The 15,939-nt window shown below is 49.1% G+C and overlaps 1 protein-coding gene across 1 annotated transcript in view; it reads right to left on the bottom strand.

Moving 5' to 3' along the window:
- Positions 1 to 10,821, bottom strand: part of myo15ab (myosin XVAb) — a gene marked incomplete at both ends in the record, with an annotated part of 48,740 nt that extends 37,919 nt beyond the window's left edge. Inside the window, 11 exon segments of the mRNA XM_079730349.1 lie at positions 712 to 821; positions 948 to 1,011; positions 1,284 to 1,366; positions 1,544 to 1,937; positions 2,496 to 2,731; positions 2,920 to 3,117; positions 3,767 to 4,090; positions 4,196 to 4,306; positions 5,231 to 5,435; positions 5,655 to 7,720; positions 8,482 to 10,821. Coding sequence (XP_079586475.1) covers positions 712 to 821; positions 948 to 1,011; positions 1,284 to 1,366; positions 1,544 to 1,937; positions 2,496 to 2,731; positions 2,920 to 3,117; positions 3,767 to 4,090; positions 4,196 to 4,306; positions 5,231 to 5,435; positions 5,655 to 7,720; positions 8,482 to 10,821 — 6,131 coding nt within the window.
- Positions 10,822 to 15,939: the final 5,118 nt, after the last annotated feature.

The raw sequence follows: 15,939 nt of genomic DNA on the forward strand, positions 1-15,939 counted from the left end.
CTTACAGTACACACACACACAAATTCACACACACACACACACACACACACACACACACACACACACGCTTGCATTCGTGTCTGGTAGTTGCCGGGCTTGTAATGTGTGAGTGAAATCAATAACCAAGCCCTCCCTTGGCAACCAGCCATCAATCGGGTAACATGAACCCCTGGCTAACACCTGAGAATGCTGGTATTTACTCCTGCACCTGCGGCCCTCTCTCCTATTAAACACCTGCCAGCTGAAGGCATGTCGCTGCAGACTGCCTTCACGGCACAATTAACAATACATGCAGCTTCGCCAGCGTCCAGCGCAAGCTAGCGTGTCCGCTGTCGATTCCAACCAATCGGAACGAGCCAACTCATTTCACGTAGTACTTATGCAACCTCGTGATTGCGATGAGTCACCTTCTGTTTGCCTCCGGTATTCCCAATTAATTAAGTCTGTGTATGGTGCGAATACACGCACGCACACACGCATGCGCGCACACACACACACACACAGACACACAGACACACACGCATACTAAGACAAACACACGCACACACAAACATACTAACACACACACACACATGCACACACACACAGACACACACTTACAGACACACACTCACAAACACACACACAAACACACACAGATACAAACACATACCAACACAGAGTTAGACATACACAAACAGACATAGACACACACACACACACAGTTCTTACGGAGGGTTGTCTCCCAGGCCATGGCCCTCATACTTCAGCACCATGTCCGTTCCATACATGTTGAACATTTTGTAGGGGTTCACTGAGACCAGGATACTGCCAATGTAGGTCTGGAGGAGCGGAGCAGAGTGGGGATGAAGATACACACACTGTAGGTGGAGGGCAGACGGGGTCAAAATGGTGTGTGAAGGTTCTGTGTATGTCAACACTTGGGGGGGGGGGGGGGGGAAACTTACGTATATGAGCTCTTGATCGAATCGTTTCTTGAGGTTCATTAGGACGGTGTTCTCGTTCAACTCCCTGAAAGTGCAAGAATAAACAAACACACACGTACACATGGACACACATACACAAACACACACACACAGATGCACACAAACACACACATACACACAGATGCACACACATGCGCGAACATGAATGCTTGCACACACACAAACACACACACACACACACACACACACACACACACACAGATGATAAGTCAAGCTGCTGTAGTGTGTGGGGAACTGGCTTCGGCCGAGTGTATTATAGAACAGACAAGCGTGACTATTATTGTCTGGCCCCCTTACTCCATCTGTGTCATGTCCTCCATTCCCTGTGCCCAATTTCTGGCCCGGTGGCCTATGGTGGGCATGCTCCGAATAGAGTAGACCTGGTGGGATACACGAACACACAGACACACACACATACACACACACACACGTTGCTCAGCAAAACTTTGTATGTGGGTCACACGATGCACCTCCCATGCACTACTGTATTATGTATTGTTGACATTCCCCTCGCTTCTGTTATTCCTGGAGAGAACCCGGGGGGCTTCAAGGCTAACCTTGTCAAACCAAGTCCCCCCCGCGTCTCTCTCCCTCTCGGGGGTCCAGAGGCTGTCCAGCGGCTTCCCGTCGCCGCCCAGGACGGTGGGCACAAAGAGGTCCATCAGGCCCTCCTCCCTGTACATGGACCACTTGGACAAGTTCTGGACCGTCCCGTGGGGGAGGACCCTCTCGGCCGACCAGACGTCCCCCTCGCCGTCCCCGCCTCCCCGGGCGTTCTTGGCCCAGTGGCCCGAGCGGGGTCCGTAGGGGGTGATGACGGCGTACTGGCCGTCCACGCCGTGCAGCGGGGTGGGCAGCCGGTACGAGGCGTAGCGGAGCTGCTCGTTCTGGATGGCCTCGCCCAGGGACGGGATCTGGAAGCGCCGGCCCAGCACAGACCCGTCTGGGAGCCTGTGTGGGCGGCGAGGAGCACAGACTCTCTCCGGTGACTCGAAATAATCAGACTCTGTTGTCAGGCAGCGTCTAATTATACATTGTACACGGTGACGTCAGTTCGCAATGACCGCCTCCGTTATGGAAGGATAGAAGTGACAAGGGATGTGGATGGTAGTGATGGTGTTTTGGTCGTTGTCTAGTAGTTAAAAGGAAATGATGAGTCATCATGGGCTGACATTGTTTTGTTTGAAACTGCCACAGTGTTTCTCAGGCAAGACGTGGCAGAACAAAGTTTTGATTAGCTTTGGTACCGGTAAATTTACTACTTGAATAAACAAGGTTTATTCGTTTATTTAGGATTTCAGGAAGTTCTCTCAAAATGGCCCAAACAATCCAATTAGGCATTCTGATGCACAAGCCCTTTAATCAAGTACGGCGTTGAATGCATATATCAAATCCTCCTGCATAGTAGTAGGGTGAGTTGGGTCCACCAGAGGGGAAATATCCTCTCTCTACAACACGATTGATCCAAAGGAAGAAGTCAGGTGTGATCCACAGACAGCCGGTGCCTACCTCATCTGTGTGCCGCGCATGTCGTGCTTGCGCATGGCGGACGAGAGGTTTGGGCTGCTGGGCTTGGGCTTGCCTGTGAAGGCAGAGCCGTCCGACAGATGGAAGAGCTCTTTGGAGCGCAGACCGTGGTTCCTGTACAGGGCGGAGGAGAGGTTGGGCTTCTGACCGGGGATGAGCAGGGCGCCATCAGGAAGCTTGTACGAAGCGCTACGCATGTTTGTGTTCAGCATAAGAGCCTGACAAGGGGGGTTGAGGAGAGACAGAAGATTAAACACTGTTCATTGATTACCGTACCAGAATTTCCCAAAAAAACGTCCAGGATTGCCATGACTCTATGGCCCAAATGCATTGACTTTAGAAGTTTTTTCAGCGGACAGGTCGCTAAAACAATCCAATAAAAAGGAGAACATGGGCAGATACACACTTTAGAAAGGTTAGGTGTGACTGGTTTCCTTGGATCGATGATGATGGAGCCGTCTGGGAGGGTGTAGGAGGCCCCCATGATGTAGGGGTTCTTGAGGGCAGCAGACAGGACGGGAGATTTTGGTTTCCTGGGATCCACTAGAAGGGTCCCGTCTGGGAGGGTCAATGTTGCACCTCTCAAGGCCGGGTTGTTGAGGGCCTGGGGATGACAGCACAGCGGCTTACAGCTGGAGCTAGCCTCCTCTATAGTTAACGCTGAAATGTTATATCATGCAGTCTTTCACTCAAGCTATTATTTTTAATCGTTTGTCTGCTGGGGTTGATTTTTAAAAAGCGTTTTTACCTGATACAGATATCATAATTAAAACAAAAACATTGAAATAAAAAAATCAAAATGACATTGAGGTAAACATTCATTCCTCAGTTCATTACACTCTAAATTTCAGTTTATTCAGGTAATTAATTTCCACAAAGTATATTGCAAGATCATATTTTTGCACATATTTATAGGGCAAATGAAATACAAATATTACTGGCCCAATTATTTTGTGAAATACTGGGGCTCTCCCTATCATCGGGAAACAGAATTCACCAAGCGATGGATGGCTCCCCTACTAACAGGGAGCGTGAGCTGGGATTAAACCATCATGAGACAGATGATGTTCACCCTGCCGACGACGTGTTACTGCAATCCCCTTACTCACAGAGCGTCCGGCGGAATTACGAGCAGAAGAAAGGGAAGTAACACATCAGCAATGCGGAAAGAAAAGGGGAGAACAATGTAAGTGATCCTGGAGACGAGGTGAAGTCAGGTACCACAAGCCCGGAAGGGAAGACGTCTCGCTCACCCTTGCTAGGTTGGGTGAGATGGGAGCGTTGGGGTCGGTGATCACAGTCCCGTCCGGGAGTTTATAGGAAGCGCTCTTCAGGGCCGAGTTCTGCAGCGCCCCTGACAGGTTGGGGGAGAGGGGTTTCCGCGGGTCGATGATGATGGTGCCGTCGGGCAGAGTGTACGCCGCACTCTTGAGGTAGGGGTTCTGGAGGGCCGCCGTAAGACTCGGGGACGAGGCCTGGTTGGGGTCGATCATGATGGTCCCGTCTGGGAGGGAGTAGGACGCCCTGCGGACCGCTGGGTTGTTCAGGGCCCGTGCCAAGTTGGGTGACATGGGCATCTGGTGGAGGGAAGTGGCATGACGAAATGATTCCACTGTTATCATGAATGCTATGCGGGGAGATGTGCTCTGTGATAAGCTGTGGGTGTAAGGATCATGTCTTACCCGTTGCCTCGGGTCTGCGATGGTGCCGTCTGGGAGTGTGTAGGAGGCGTTTTTGACATTCGGGTTCCTGAGAGCTCCAGAGAGATTAGGAGAAGTGGGCTGATATGGGTCCTAGGGAGTGTGACATGTGGTATTTCATGTAAAACAGAAGGGAGAGAACAATGTCTATTCATGACCTTGGTTTGTCACAAAACGTCTCGTCGCAAAACTTGGACTGGTACTTAATGCTTAACCTGGAACTTGTTTCACAGGAACAAAACATAACCATTCAAGAGAATTTTCTCTGTAAAAAAGTTATTTTTGTACCCTTTTGCACCCACCCCCCCCCCCCCACCCTCCAGCATGACAGCAACTGTCATCTGAAAACGACTTAACTGCAGCTCCCCTAAGGCATCTGGAGGTTGCTAATGGGAAAATGTACGTAGTGCAGGTTTAAACACTACCATTATCCAACAACCATCTTTGGTGAAGTGGCAAATACCATTATTGTACTGCATTTTTAACTCCCCTGGGGCCCGTGTCCACATAACAAGTAATTCTGGCTGATATGCGCTGGTATGGCACTGTGAAGCACTGGGATGATGCGTATGTGCACTGAAAAACAGCTGTATCTTTGTTCTTTGTTTACTGTTGCTTGTTAGCTCCTTAGCTCCACATCTTAGCGATAACTTCTTGCTATACGTGAGTGATAATCAGCGTATACAGACACAAACATTCCAGTTTTGATTTGAGAAAGCAGCCAAGTGTCATTTATAAATAGATACCTACTTATTTCTTTCCAAAATGAAATGCAAGTTTGGCTGCACAAAAACGCTGAAATGCTCTGGGAAAAGACGCTAGTCTATGTCATTTTTTTCAGGATATTGAAGAAAAGTGCAGGCGCTGGGGACACGGGCCTTTACTCCTAAAACCCCTAAATTCTAGCTGTATGTAAATGCAATCAGAGCACTAAATAATAATCACATTGTATGACTTTATAGGCCTACAGTTGCCTCATGCTACATTGGGCGTTTGCTCGGTTTCAATCTTACTTACCCTGAAAACCCTTCCATCCGGCAGGGTGTATGAGGCTCCACGTAGCTGCTGGTTTTGGAGAGCATTACCCAGCATCGGGGAGGATGGAGCGCTAGACCTCTGTGGCCCATATGGAGACATCAAGCTTCCATCAGGTAGCCGGTACCCAGATTGCATCATCTGTCTGTTTTGGAGTGCACTACCCAGCATCGGGGAGGACGGAGCGCTAGACCTCTGTGGCCCATATGGGGACATCAATGTTCCACCTGGTATCCTGTACCCAGATTGCATCATTTGCCGGTTTTGAAGTGCGTTACCGAGCATGGGAGAGGAAGGAGCACTTGACATTTGCCCATATGGGGACATCAAACTCCCGTCTGGGATCCTGTACGAAGACTGCGCCAGCTGTTGGCGGTTTTGTAGGGCTCTGCCTAACCCGGGGGACATGGGGGCAGCGGGCGACGGCCCGAATTGCATGCTGGTGTGGTAGGACGCCTGCCTCAGGTGAGGGTTCTGGTCCAGTGCATGGCCGAGCTGGGGCCCGGCATGGACTTGAGAGTCGCGGCGCTGTGCCGAGGGCATTCTGAGAGTGGAGACGCCCTGGAAGTCAGAGGAGCGGTTGTGCAGGGCCTCGTGCAACATCGGGGAGGGCGCAGGCTCGAATATGTAGTCGGACGGAGTGACTACAGTCGGACCGTACTGAGGCTGCAGCGAAGGCACCTGATAGGATGACATGCCTCTCAGAGCCTCGCCACGCTGCAATGCCCCTGAGAGCATGGGGGACGAGGGAACCGACTGGCCGTACGGAGATTGAGGCCTTTGCAATGGAGATGCGTAGGACGCGTCTCTCAGGACCTGGTTCTGAAGAGCTCCAGACAACATGGGAGATGGGAGGAGGTCTTGCTGTGGAATGGCATAGCCCGGTTGTTGCAATGGAGAAGCATAGGAAGCGTCTCTTAAAACCTGGTTTTGCATTGCCCCGGAGAGCATCGGAGAGGAGGGGGGCAGGGGCTGTTCATAAGGAGACATCGGTCGTTGCAAAGGGGAGGAGTAGGAGGCCCCACGAATTGCCTGGTTTTGCATTGCGTTAAACAGCCCCGGGGAGGAGGGGTGAAGCTGTTCCTCGTATCCCATTGGATCCATAGCGACCATCTGGGGGTCATCATATCCAAACTGGGCTCCCATGGGAGGGGCAAACGACGCCTGGCGGATGGCCTGGTTTTGCAGCGCACCGGAGAGCATAGGGGAGGTGGGACCGAGCTGACTGTACTGCTCCATGTGGGGATCAGCGTAAGCGTCTGGGGCATACATTGGTTGCGGGGAAGCTCGTCGAGGTAGGTTCGGAGAAGCTCGTCGAGAGAGGTGTGGAGAGGCCTGCCGTGACATCCGGTGAGCCATGGGCTGTGAGCCTTGCCGTGACATCCGGTGAGACGCGGCAGGGGACGCAGGGTAGGACATGTGCTTCATGGAGGGCTGCGGAGAAGGCATCCTCCGGGGCTGCCGCACCATGAGCGGACGCCCGCGACCCATGGGGCGAGAGGGCATGCGGCTGGAGTCACGTCTCCTGGGGGGCATGCGGTGGGACATGTGAGGGGACTGGAACGGTGAGGAGAGAATGGAGTCCACCGTGAGAACGGAAGACCTGTTGCTCCGCAGGGAGGACGGGCGGAAGGGGCGGACGTTCTGCGTCGGCGGGGGCACCGGTCGCCCTCGGAGACCCATGGGAGAGGGTCGGACTGTGCCCAAGGGGACGGGGCCCCTTCCCATCATCCTGGGCCGGGACTGCGGGGTCGGCTCCCTCATTAAACGAGTGGAGCGCCGTGAAAGGGTGGGAGACGCCGGCGCTCGTCGGGGTCCGGCGGGGGACATACTGCGGGAGAGGGGAGGAGAGGGGGAGTGTCTCCTGCTGAGCATGGGTGAGGTAGGGGGGGACGCACGGCGAGGGGAAACCGATGGAGACGGGGAACTTATCAGTCTCATCCTCCCGAGCGGGCTGCGGGAGGGCGAGGTAGGGGGGCTTGCTCTCCTCATGGACGCACGGGGGGATTGAGGGGGAGAACGTCGCCTCATGGACGCTCTGGGTGAGAGGGGGGGGCTTCGACGCATCATGGAGGCCCGGGGAGAATGGGGGGGTGACCGTCCCCGAGCCAGCGGGGATGGCGATCGTTGAGGGCGCATTCTCGGGAAGGAGACGGGTGACATCGGCGGTGACATGCGTCTAGACATAACCGAAGGGGGTCTCTGGAATCCTGCTCCGCGCATCGAGTGCTGCGGGGAGGGGCTGCGTCGGTGCTGGGCCATGGGGGAAGCCATGGGAGGGGGGCGGCGCATCATCTGGGGCGAACCCATCATGACGGAGCGCCGGGAAGGTGTGGGAGAGGGGTGGAAGCGCCGGGAAAGGGCAGGGGACATGTTGGCCTGCTTTATGAGCATGGCAGTCGGAGTGGGGACTATGGGGGAGGCATAGCCCTGTTGCTGGGACATCATCATGTGGTCAGCCATCATCTGTTGCTAGGGAGAAACATGAAAGCAAAGATCTGTCGTAAATGTTGTATACTTGCGTAAACATTCATGGGAAGACTGTGGAGACCACGTGGTTTAGTGATAGCATATCCAATTAGGAGAATGTGTAATTGAACATTACCAAAAACGTTCAGACATGTATAAATAATAAATATGTATGGTGTGCATAAATAAATATAAATTATATGTATGTAGGAGAGCATAAATATCAAAAAAGATTATAGTTAATAGTGAATTAAGTAAACAAATAAATAATTTGTTTGGTCCTTCTATACATTTGATTACTTAACTATTTATTTATTTTCCACATGCAACTTTTTACATTTGTTTTGTTACGTTTATAATAATGGGAAAGGCATGACTATATAGTTATATAGCAAATATTTGATTTGTCCATATATATTTTTTTACGATTTAGTTCTCTTTATTTATGAAATATGCTGTAACTGACTTTGAGCTATTGACTTGAAACCCCTATTGTATAACAACGACCCACATCAGCGCTTGATTGAGAAAAAGAACAAATGAAATCCAACCTGTGGTGACATCATTTGGGGGGACATCCTTTGTGGGTGAGGTAACCCCATTTGCGGTGACATCATTTGTTGTTGTGGTGCCGTCATCTGTTGCTGTGTTGCCATGGGTGACATCATTTGTGGATGCTGGGGCATCATCTGGGACTCCATAAACATTTGGTCCTCCGCAGACATGAGCTGCTGTGACATCATTTGATCTTCCTGTGCTGATACCATCATTTGGTCCTGAGGAGACAGCATTTGTTGCTGCATCATCTGCTGCTGTGGTGACATCATCATCTGGGGCTGTGGTGACATCATCATCTGGGGCTGTGGTGACATCATCATCTGGGGCTGCTGTGGTGACATCATCATCTGGGGTTGGGGAGCCATCATCATCTGGGGCTGCTGTGGTGACATCATCATCTGTTGCTGGGGTGACATCATCATCTGATCCTGGGGCGACATCATTTGCTGGGGCATGCGGTGCTGTGGTGACATCATCAGTCGTTCCTGCTGCTGCAGCATCATGTCGTCCTGCTGGTACGGCGAAAAGGGAATCTGGTCCTCGTACTGGATCTCCGACATGTCTTCAAACTCTGGATCAGGGGGGAGAGTGGGTGCTGGATGCAAGGGAACATCCAGACGTTCTTTTCCAAACAGACGCACTTGCGGTCGTGGCACTCTGAAGGTCATCTCCCCTCCCTGAACGCCCCCGATGTTATTCCCGTACGGGTCAAACTGGTCGACGTATTGGCCTCCCTGTAGACCGTGTACGTGTTCGAGTCCTTTGACAACCATTCCATATTGCTGTTGGTTACCGGGGAACATTCCTGTTGCCTGAATGGAACTGTAGTCTTGGTAGGGACTCCCAACCTCGCTGTAGTTGAGTTGGTAGTCTTGCTGGAATCCCCTTTGCATTCCCATCGTTGCCTCATATGGATCTTCATAATAACCGGCTTGTCCATCGTCATAGTAACCCTCTGTACCGTCATTGTAGTAACCTGCCTGACCATCGTCGTAAAATCCCTGAGCTTGTGGACTCATATAATTCCCCATCTCATCCCCATAGAGACCATAATCTTCCCCCATTTCTCCATAGAAGTCCACTCCCTCTTCCCCATACATGTCCATATGCTGCTGTTGTTGATAACCATATAAATCATGCTCCTGGTGGTAACCCCGGTCATAGTAGTCCATGTTTGCATTTCCATTGTCATTGTTGCGTCCATAGAGGCCATCATCGTAGTAGGCAGCCTCCGGTTCATAGTTGCCATCCTCCTCATAGTAGCCAAGGTCCTGGTAGTCTGGTCCCCCAGTCCCATCGTCATAGTAACCCATCTGATCGTGTCCCCCATATGCAGCCCCTGCCTGCTCACCGTAACCATCGTAACCATCGTCATATCCGCCGTAGCCTTTTTGTTGGTCATATCCATACACGTCCTCCCCATGTTCATAGCCATCATTCTGGTACCCTGGGTGGTGGTTTCGCCGGCTGCTGGCCTGGCGGCTCTGCGCTCGGTTTCCCCCCCAGCCCCCGCCTTCATGCGCACTGGAGTGCATTTTAGTTGAAAGGAACCTCTTGGTTAGCCAGTTGGTGGCTCCTGCGACTTTACCCAGCATAAGGCTGCTGTTCTTGAAGTCGTCGGTCAGGCCGTCGGGCCCTTTCTTACCAAATAACCCTCTAAAGAAGCCCTTCTTCTTCTTTGAGCCGTCCAGACGCAGCAGCATGTAGGTGGACTTCCCGCCGCTCGCCGCCGCCTTCTCCTTTGCCTCCTTTTCCTGTTTCCTCTTTTTGCTGCCATGGAAGCGCATCATGAACTTAGACGTGTTCTTTAGCATCGACTTGCGCCGCTTCTTCTTCGCCAGCCGGGATTTCCTCTTCCCCAGACCCAGGAACAGACGGGACGTACTTTTCAGCTTCCTCTTGCTGGTCTTGCGCCTCTTCAGGCCAGAGAACTTCATGAACATCTTGGACATGTTCTTCAGACCCTTCTTTGGTAGTTCTTTAATGGCAGGTGGAGGAAGGACTTCCTTCTTCTTTTTCTTGTCATCTTTCCCCCCTTTGGGATGGCTCTTTGATGATCCTTTGTCATCTTTGCCTTTCTTCTTGCCTTTCTTGTCATATTCCTCCTCGTCCTCTTCGTCCTCTTCGTCCTCATCCTCGGAGTCCCCCTGTCTCCCTTTGGACTTCCCTCCCTTTCCTCCTTTGTCCTTACCGCGTCCCTTCCCTCTCGGGTCTTCCTCCGAGTCTTCCTCCTCATCGCTGAACTCCTCGTCTTCCTCGTCACTCAGTAGGTCAGAGTCCTCCTCTGACTCCACCTTCTTCTTCCCTTTTCCTTTCTTTCCGTCGTCCTTCCCCTTTGCCTTGGGGTCCTCCTTTCCTTTCCCGCCTTTCTTGTCATCTTTCCCGCCTTTCTTGTCATCCTTCCCTCCCTTTTTGTCATCTTTCCCTCCTTTCCCCTTCTTCTCCTCTTCCTTCTTTACGGGCTCAGGTTCAGGCTTCCCACCTTTCTTAGTGTCCTTCTTTGCATCCTTTTTGGCGTCCTTCTTTGAGTCCTTCTTGCTTGGCATTCTGGCAGGTGGCTAGGAGGTCAGCATGCCCTCCACTCAGGTCACTGCAATAATGAGAAAATTACAGACTTCAATGTGTCGCCTGTGATATTGACAATGGTGCTATTGTACAAGTATTTAAAGGAGTGATGAGGGTACATGCTCAGACACACACACACACATCCTCACACACACACACACACACACACACGCTTACACACACACAAACACACACACACACACACACATACACACACACACACACACACACACACATGCTCTCTCACACACACGCGCACACACAAACACAGACACAAAATTAAATTTTACTTATTCTGACCTAGTAAATTCTAGCTGGGATTAGCTATGCGTGGTTGATCATGTGTCGTGTGTGGTTACAGCATGCAGGGACAGTATAGTGTCTGAGGCCATCTCCACTTCGCCAACGAGATTATACAAATCACCAGGCTGGTCCCCATGAAGACTCCTGCAACGAAACATGAACACACAGCAAATTAAGGCGCCGTCGGACTAAATGTTCCAGACTGGACACAGAATCACCGGGGTTTGCATATTTTTAATTTTATACACTGTCTTTATTATTTAAGTCTCAGGGCAAATTCTTTGAACAAATTCAAAGCTGGGCCCAGTATCGTTGCGGGCAGTGCTTGCTGAATATTAAGACGGTGTAATCTCTCATATTATGAAGGAAAAAAGCAAATGTTCACTCAAGAAAAAAGTGAAATAGCAGGTTCAATAACATTAGTTTAAAAGTAAGTGTTAGAATAAAGTGGCCATCCAAAACAGGTGTCAGCCCACGCTGTCAAAATAGAACTCTGAGCAATAAATAAAATAAACCAAACTGAAAACACAGAGCAAGCACATCCCCCTGTTCTGATGCCCAGTAGTCAGCTATTGACCGCACTCTAGTGATAGTTACCTGTGCCTTGACCAACACGTAGCGTGAAGATGGCAGGGAGGCTGGCGGTTGGCTGTATCCAAGCCGTGGCTGTCTCCTCTTGGGCCTGCGTAGGAGTAAAGGGCAGCGATCCACGGGACCCTGGGTGAGGCTCTGCTTGTTCCAGCGAGCCTTATCTCTGACCTACTCCTAGTCCTCCTCTGGTCCTCTGTGACAGCTTCCCTCAGTCGAGACTGTGCTCCATTGACACACTACCTACTCAGACCTAGCTCTGTGTGTGTGTGTGTGTGTGTTGCAGCCTGTGTATGTGTGCGTGTGTTACAGCGTGCGTGTGTGTGTGTGTGTGTGTGTGTGTGTGTGTGTGTGTGCGTGCGTGCGTGTGTGTGTGTGTGTGTGTGTGTGTGTGTGTGTGTGTGTGTTGCAGCCTGTGTGTGTGTGCATGTGTTGCAGCCTGTGTGTGTGTGTGTGTGTGTGTGTGTGTGTGTGTGTGTGTGTGTGTGTGTGTTCGTATGCATGAGAGAAGAAGAGAGAGAGAGAGAGGGAGAGAGAGGACTTCCTCGCGCATCTTAAAAGGAGCCTTAATTTGTGAGCTGGCTCTACAGGTGAAACTCTAGAACTTTGGTCCGCTGAGGGGGCGGGTCATGAATAATAAAACAGGAGAGAGAGAGGGAGAAGAGATAGAGCGAGCGAGCGAGGAAGATAGAGATATAGAGAGGGGAAGATTAAAAGACATAGGGAAAAGGGTGACTTTAGTCTAAGGGAGACATTACATTAAAGATTAGACGACAAGTAAAAAGTCATAAGCGTCTATAGCCCTTGATTTAACAAGACAGCCGTGATTATAGATGCATGGTATGTAGCCTGATTAATGAGAGCGGTCATTTGACTAACCTTTACGTCATCTGACCTTATATCTACATATTACTATTCTCTTACCCGACTGCGTCTGTGTGTGTGTGTGTGTGTGTGTGTGTGTGTGTGTGCGTGTGTGTGTGTGTGTTTGTGTGTGTACGTCGGAGAGGCAATACAAAGCCAATGCCGAAGAAAAGTAAGAACGTCTTCCCTCAAGGTATCAGTTACAAAGGTATGACTCGTTAGCTCACTGTCACACACACACACACACACACACACAAACACACACACACATCACATCTCATCTCATCTCATGCATACAGCAAGGGATCGATAACAGGACTGAGATTATTTCAGCCATCGACCAAATTATTCCTGTTTCAGAGAAAAGGGGTCAAGTTGCCAGATCTGCCCTATTACGTAGTGCAGGTGTTGGGTTGCCAGATCCTGATCTCCTGGTCTGGTCATGTAAGTCTATCTGTCCATCACAATACAGCAAAGAGCAACCGAGAAGTCTCTCGATGTATTCTTTATGGCATGGACTGCTGTAAAGGTCATACCCAGGGGACAATACAGATTTGATTATTTCTGTCCAGTATCTATATTCTTTTCAATATTGCAGAGAATGTCAAGTTTTATTGTGTGGTCATATTTTATTAAATTTTCCAATATCATGATGTACAATATCATTAACATGTCATATTTTTTTAATATAACTTTAACTACAGTAATAATAACAGTTTTTTGGTGAGTGCAATTCTCTATAAATAATACTATCAATTAATTGTATACATTATTCTGACATTTACAATTACTATATTGAATCCAACTAAAAAGTAATAATACATGCCATCACACACGCACGCACGCACACGCACGCACACGCACACACACACACACACACACACACACACACACACACACACACACACACACAACACCACCTGCAATCTGCTGCTATCTAGTGGGCCTGCATTAAATCACTCACACTACACTGGCCTGACGTGAGTTATCGGCCAAAACAAACTCACGCATTGCATAGGTACATTTGGGTTGCAGATCTTCACATTATCTGCAGGCCAACTCATTAAATGGGTCCGCATACTGCAGCACCCCAAGAATAATGTCTGTCAGAGACAGATGTGAACTTAGTTTGCATCATACTTAATGAACATAGGCTGGTAAGTAGCCTACCTGCATTGTTCTCTCGGAGAGCTGCGCCTACCTTCTCACTGGCAAACCCAACTTGAACTTGCTCACGTCACCGGAACACAGTATCCACATTTCTCCATCCCCTTGTAAACAAAACACCGCAAAACGTTCAGTGAATCAACCTCTAATTAGATATTTCAGCCCAGCTAGCGGAATTAAAAGCAATGGGGGTCTTGGTGGGGGGGGTGGTGGGGGAAAGCTGTGCTGAGAACGAGGGATGAATATTTCACGACAGCTATTCTTCGGTGTCCGGCCGGGGGCTTGAGTTCCACACACTCCGCTGAGAGCTGATCACTGCAATTACCCGGGAGCTGGCGCTCGCTCCCATCCAGGAGAGGCGGGTGGTCTGTGGAACTATAGGGCTGCTTTCCCAAAACTCTTTATTTAGTTGATTTAGTTCCTCTGGAAACGGTTTCTGAATTGTTTGCCTTTTCAAATCGGATTGCTTAGTGCTCGCTGTGTTAATCGAACCGTAAAAGAAAGGGCCGCCGGAAGAACTCCCAAATGAGCACCATGCATTGTAACTGATGCATATGACAACTTGCACATGCCTCCTCCTTACTGTGCCTGCATTTCAAGGTGCTCCACCCAAGCAATGCTTGTGTACGCCGCCAGATGGGCTATCCATAATATAAACTCTTCACTCTTCATCACCCACGCCGTCCGTGGGTCCTGAGCTCCAAGCGTGTGATTGGGTGGGTTTAGGTTGGAGGTCGCTGGAACCGACCCACTCTTCCATTTATGTGAGATATATGGATGGATAGACGGATGGATGGATTGAATAAAAGATGAAAGGTGAAAATAGATGGATGGATAGATAGAATAATTGAAAGACATATAAATAGATAGACAGATAGAAAGATGGATAAATGGATTGAAAGATAGATAGATAGATAGATAGATAGATAGATAGATAGATAGATAGATAGATAGATAGATAGATAGATAGATAGATATAAATGGATATATTAGAAAGAAGAGGGATATAGAAAGATATACACACACACATATATATATATATATATATATATATATATATATATATATATATATATATATATATATATACATACATAAACAGATAAAGACAGCCATAATAACATAATTCATCAAAGTTCCAAGAATCATTTTTGATTTTATTCATTTATATTTTACACAATGCAATCAAATGGAACCAGGCCCACATTTACAGCTGCAAAACAAAGTCAGGAAACAGACAAACAAGTAACTTTGTTTAACAAATGCATGCATGCTGTTTGAAGTATGATCAGAGTACATTGATACCCGAAACTTGAAATACATAATTCATACTGAAAAGTGAGATTGTTTTGCGATTGTATCAAAAAAAAAACATAGACCAATCCATCCCGGTCATGCTAACAATACAGCACTTAATTCTCCATTGATTGCTATACGAGAATCAAAGGCACCTAGCTCCCTCTCTCCCCCGCTCTCTCTCTCTCTCTCTCCTCCCTCCCCCTCTCTCTATCTTCCTCACTGTGGGAGGTGCCGATGATCCCGGAGTCTAACAGCTGGAGTGAGTTCAACCCATTTAGGCCTGGCAAGACTACACACACAGAGTCATTCACCCATCTCCCTCTCTCTCTCTCACACACACACACAACCACAAATGTGTACACACATGCATGCATGTTAGCCCCTCTGTCTCATTATAGTCTGCATGCAATACTACAGATGATAACATTCCAGAGCAGGAGTCCCCTATTGGTTTGGCTGAATCGTTGTGTGTTTCCACCTGACCCAACTAAACTGCATGATTGCACCACGCTCATCAACACAGAAAACAGAGGAGCCAGGTAGACACTCACCCCCCCCCACACACACACACACATGCATGTGCACACACACACACACACACATATAAACACACACACACACACACACACACACAGACATGTGTGTGCAAACATATAAACATAAACACACACACTCACAAATACGGTGTGTGTGTGTGTGTGTGTGTGTGTGTGTTACTGAAAACTGCTTATATGAACCATCCATCCATCATCCATTATTTATTCCTGAAATATAACTGCTTTATGTAAATGTACATTTTAACATCGCGCCGCAATATCTTTTCAAATAAGAAGTGGTCTTTATGTACAAATACACCTTTTTTTATTCACTTTTTAAAA

Source organism: Pollachius pollachius (assembly GCF_949987615.1).
Source record: "Pollachius pollachius genome assembly, chromosome: 2".
NCBI lineage: Eukaryota > Metazoa > Chordata > Actinopteri > Gadiformes > Gadidae > Pollachius > Pollachius pollachius.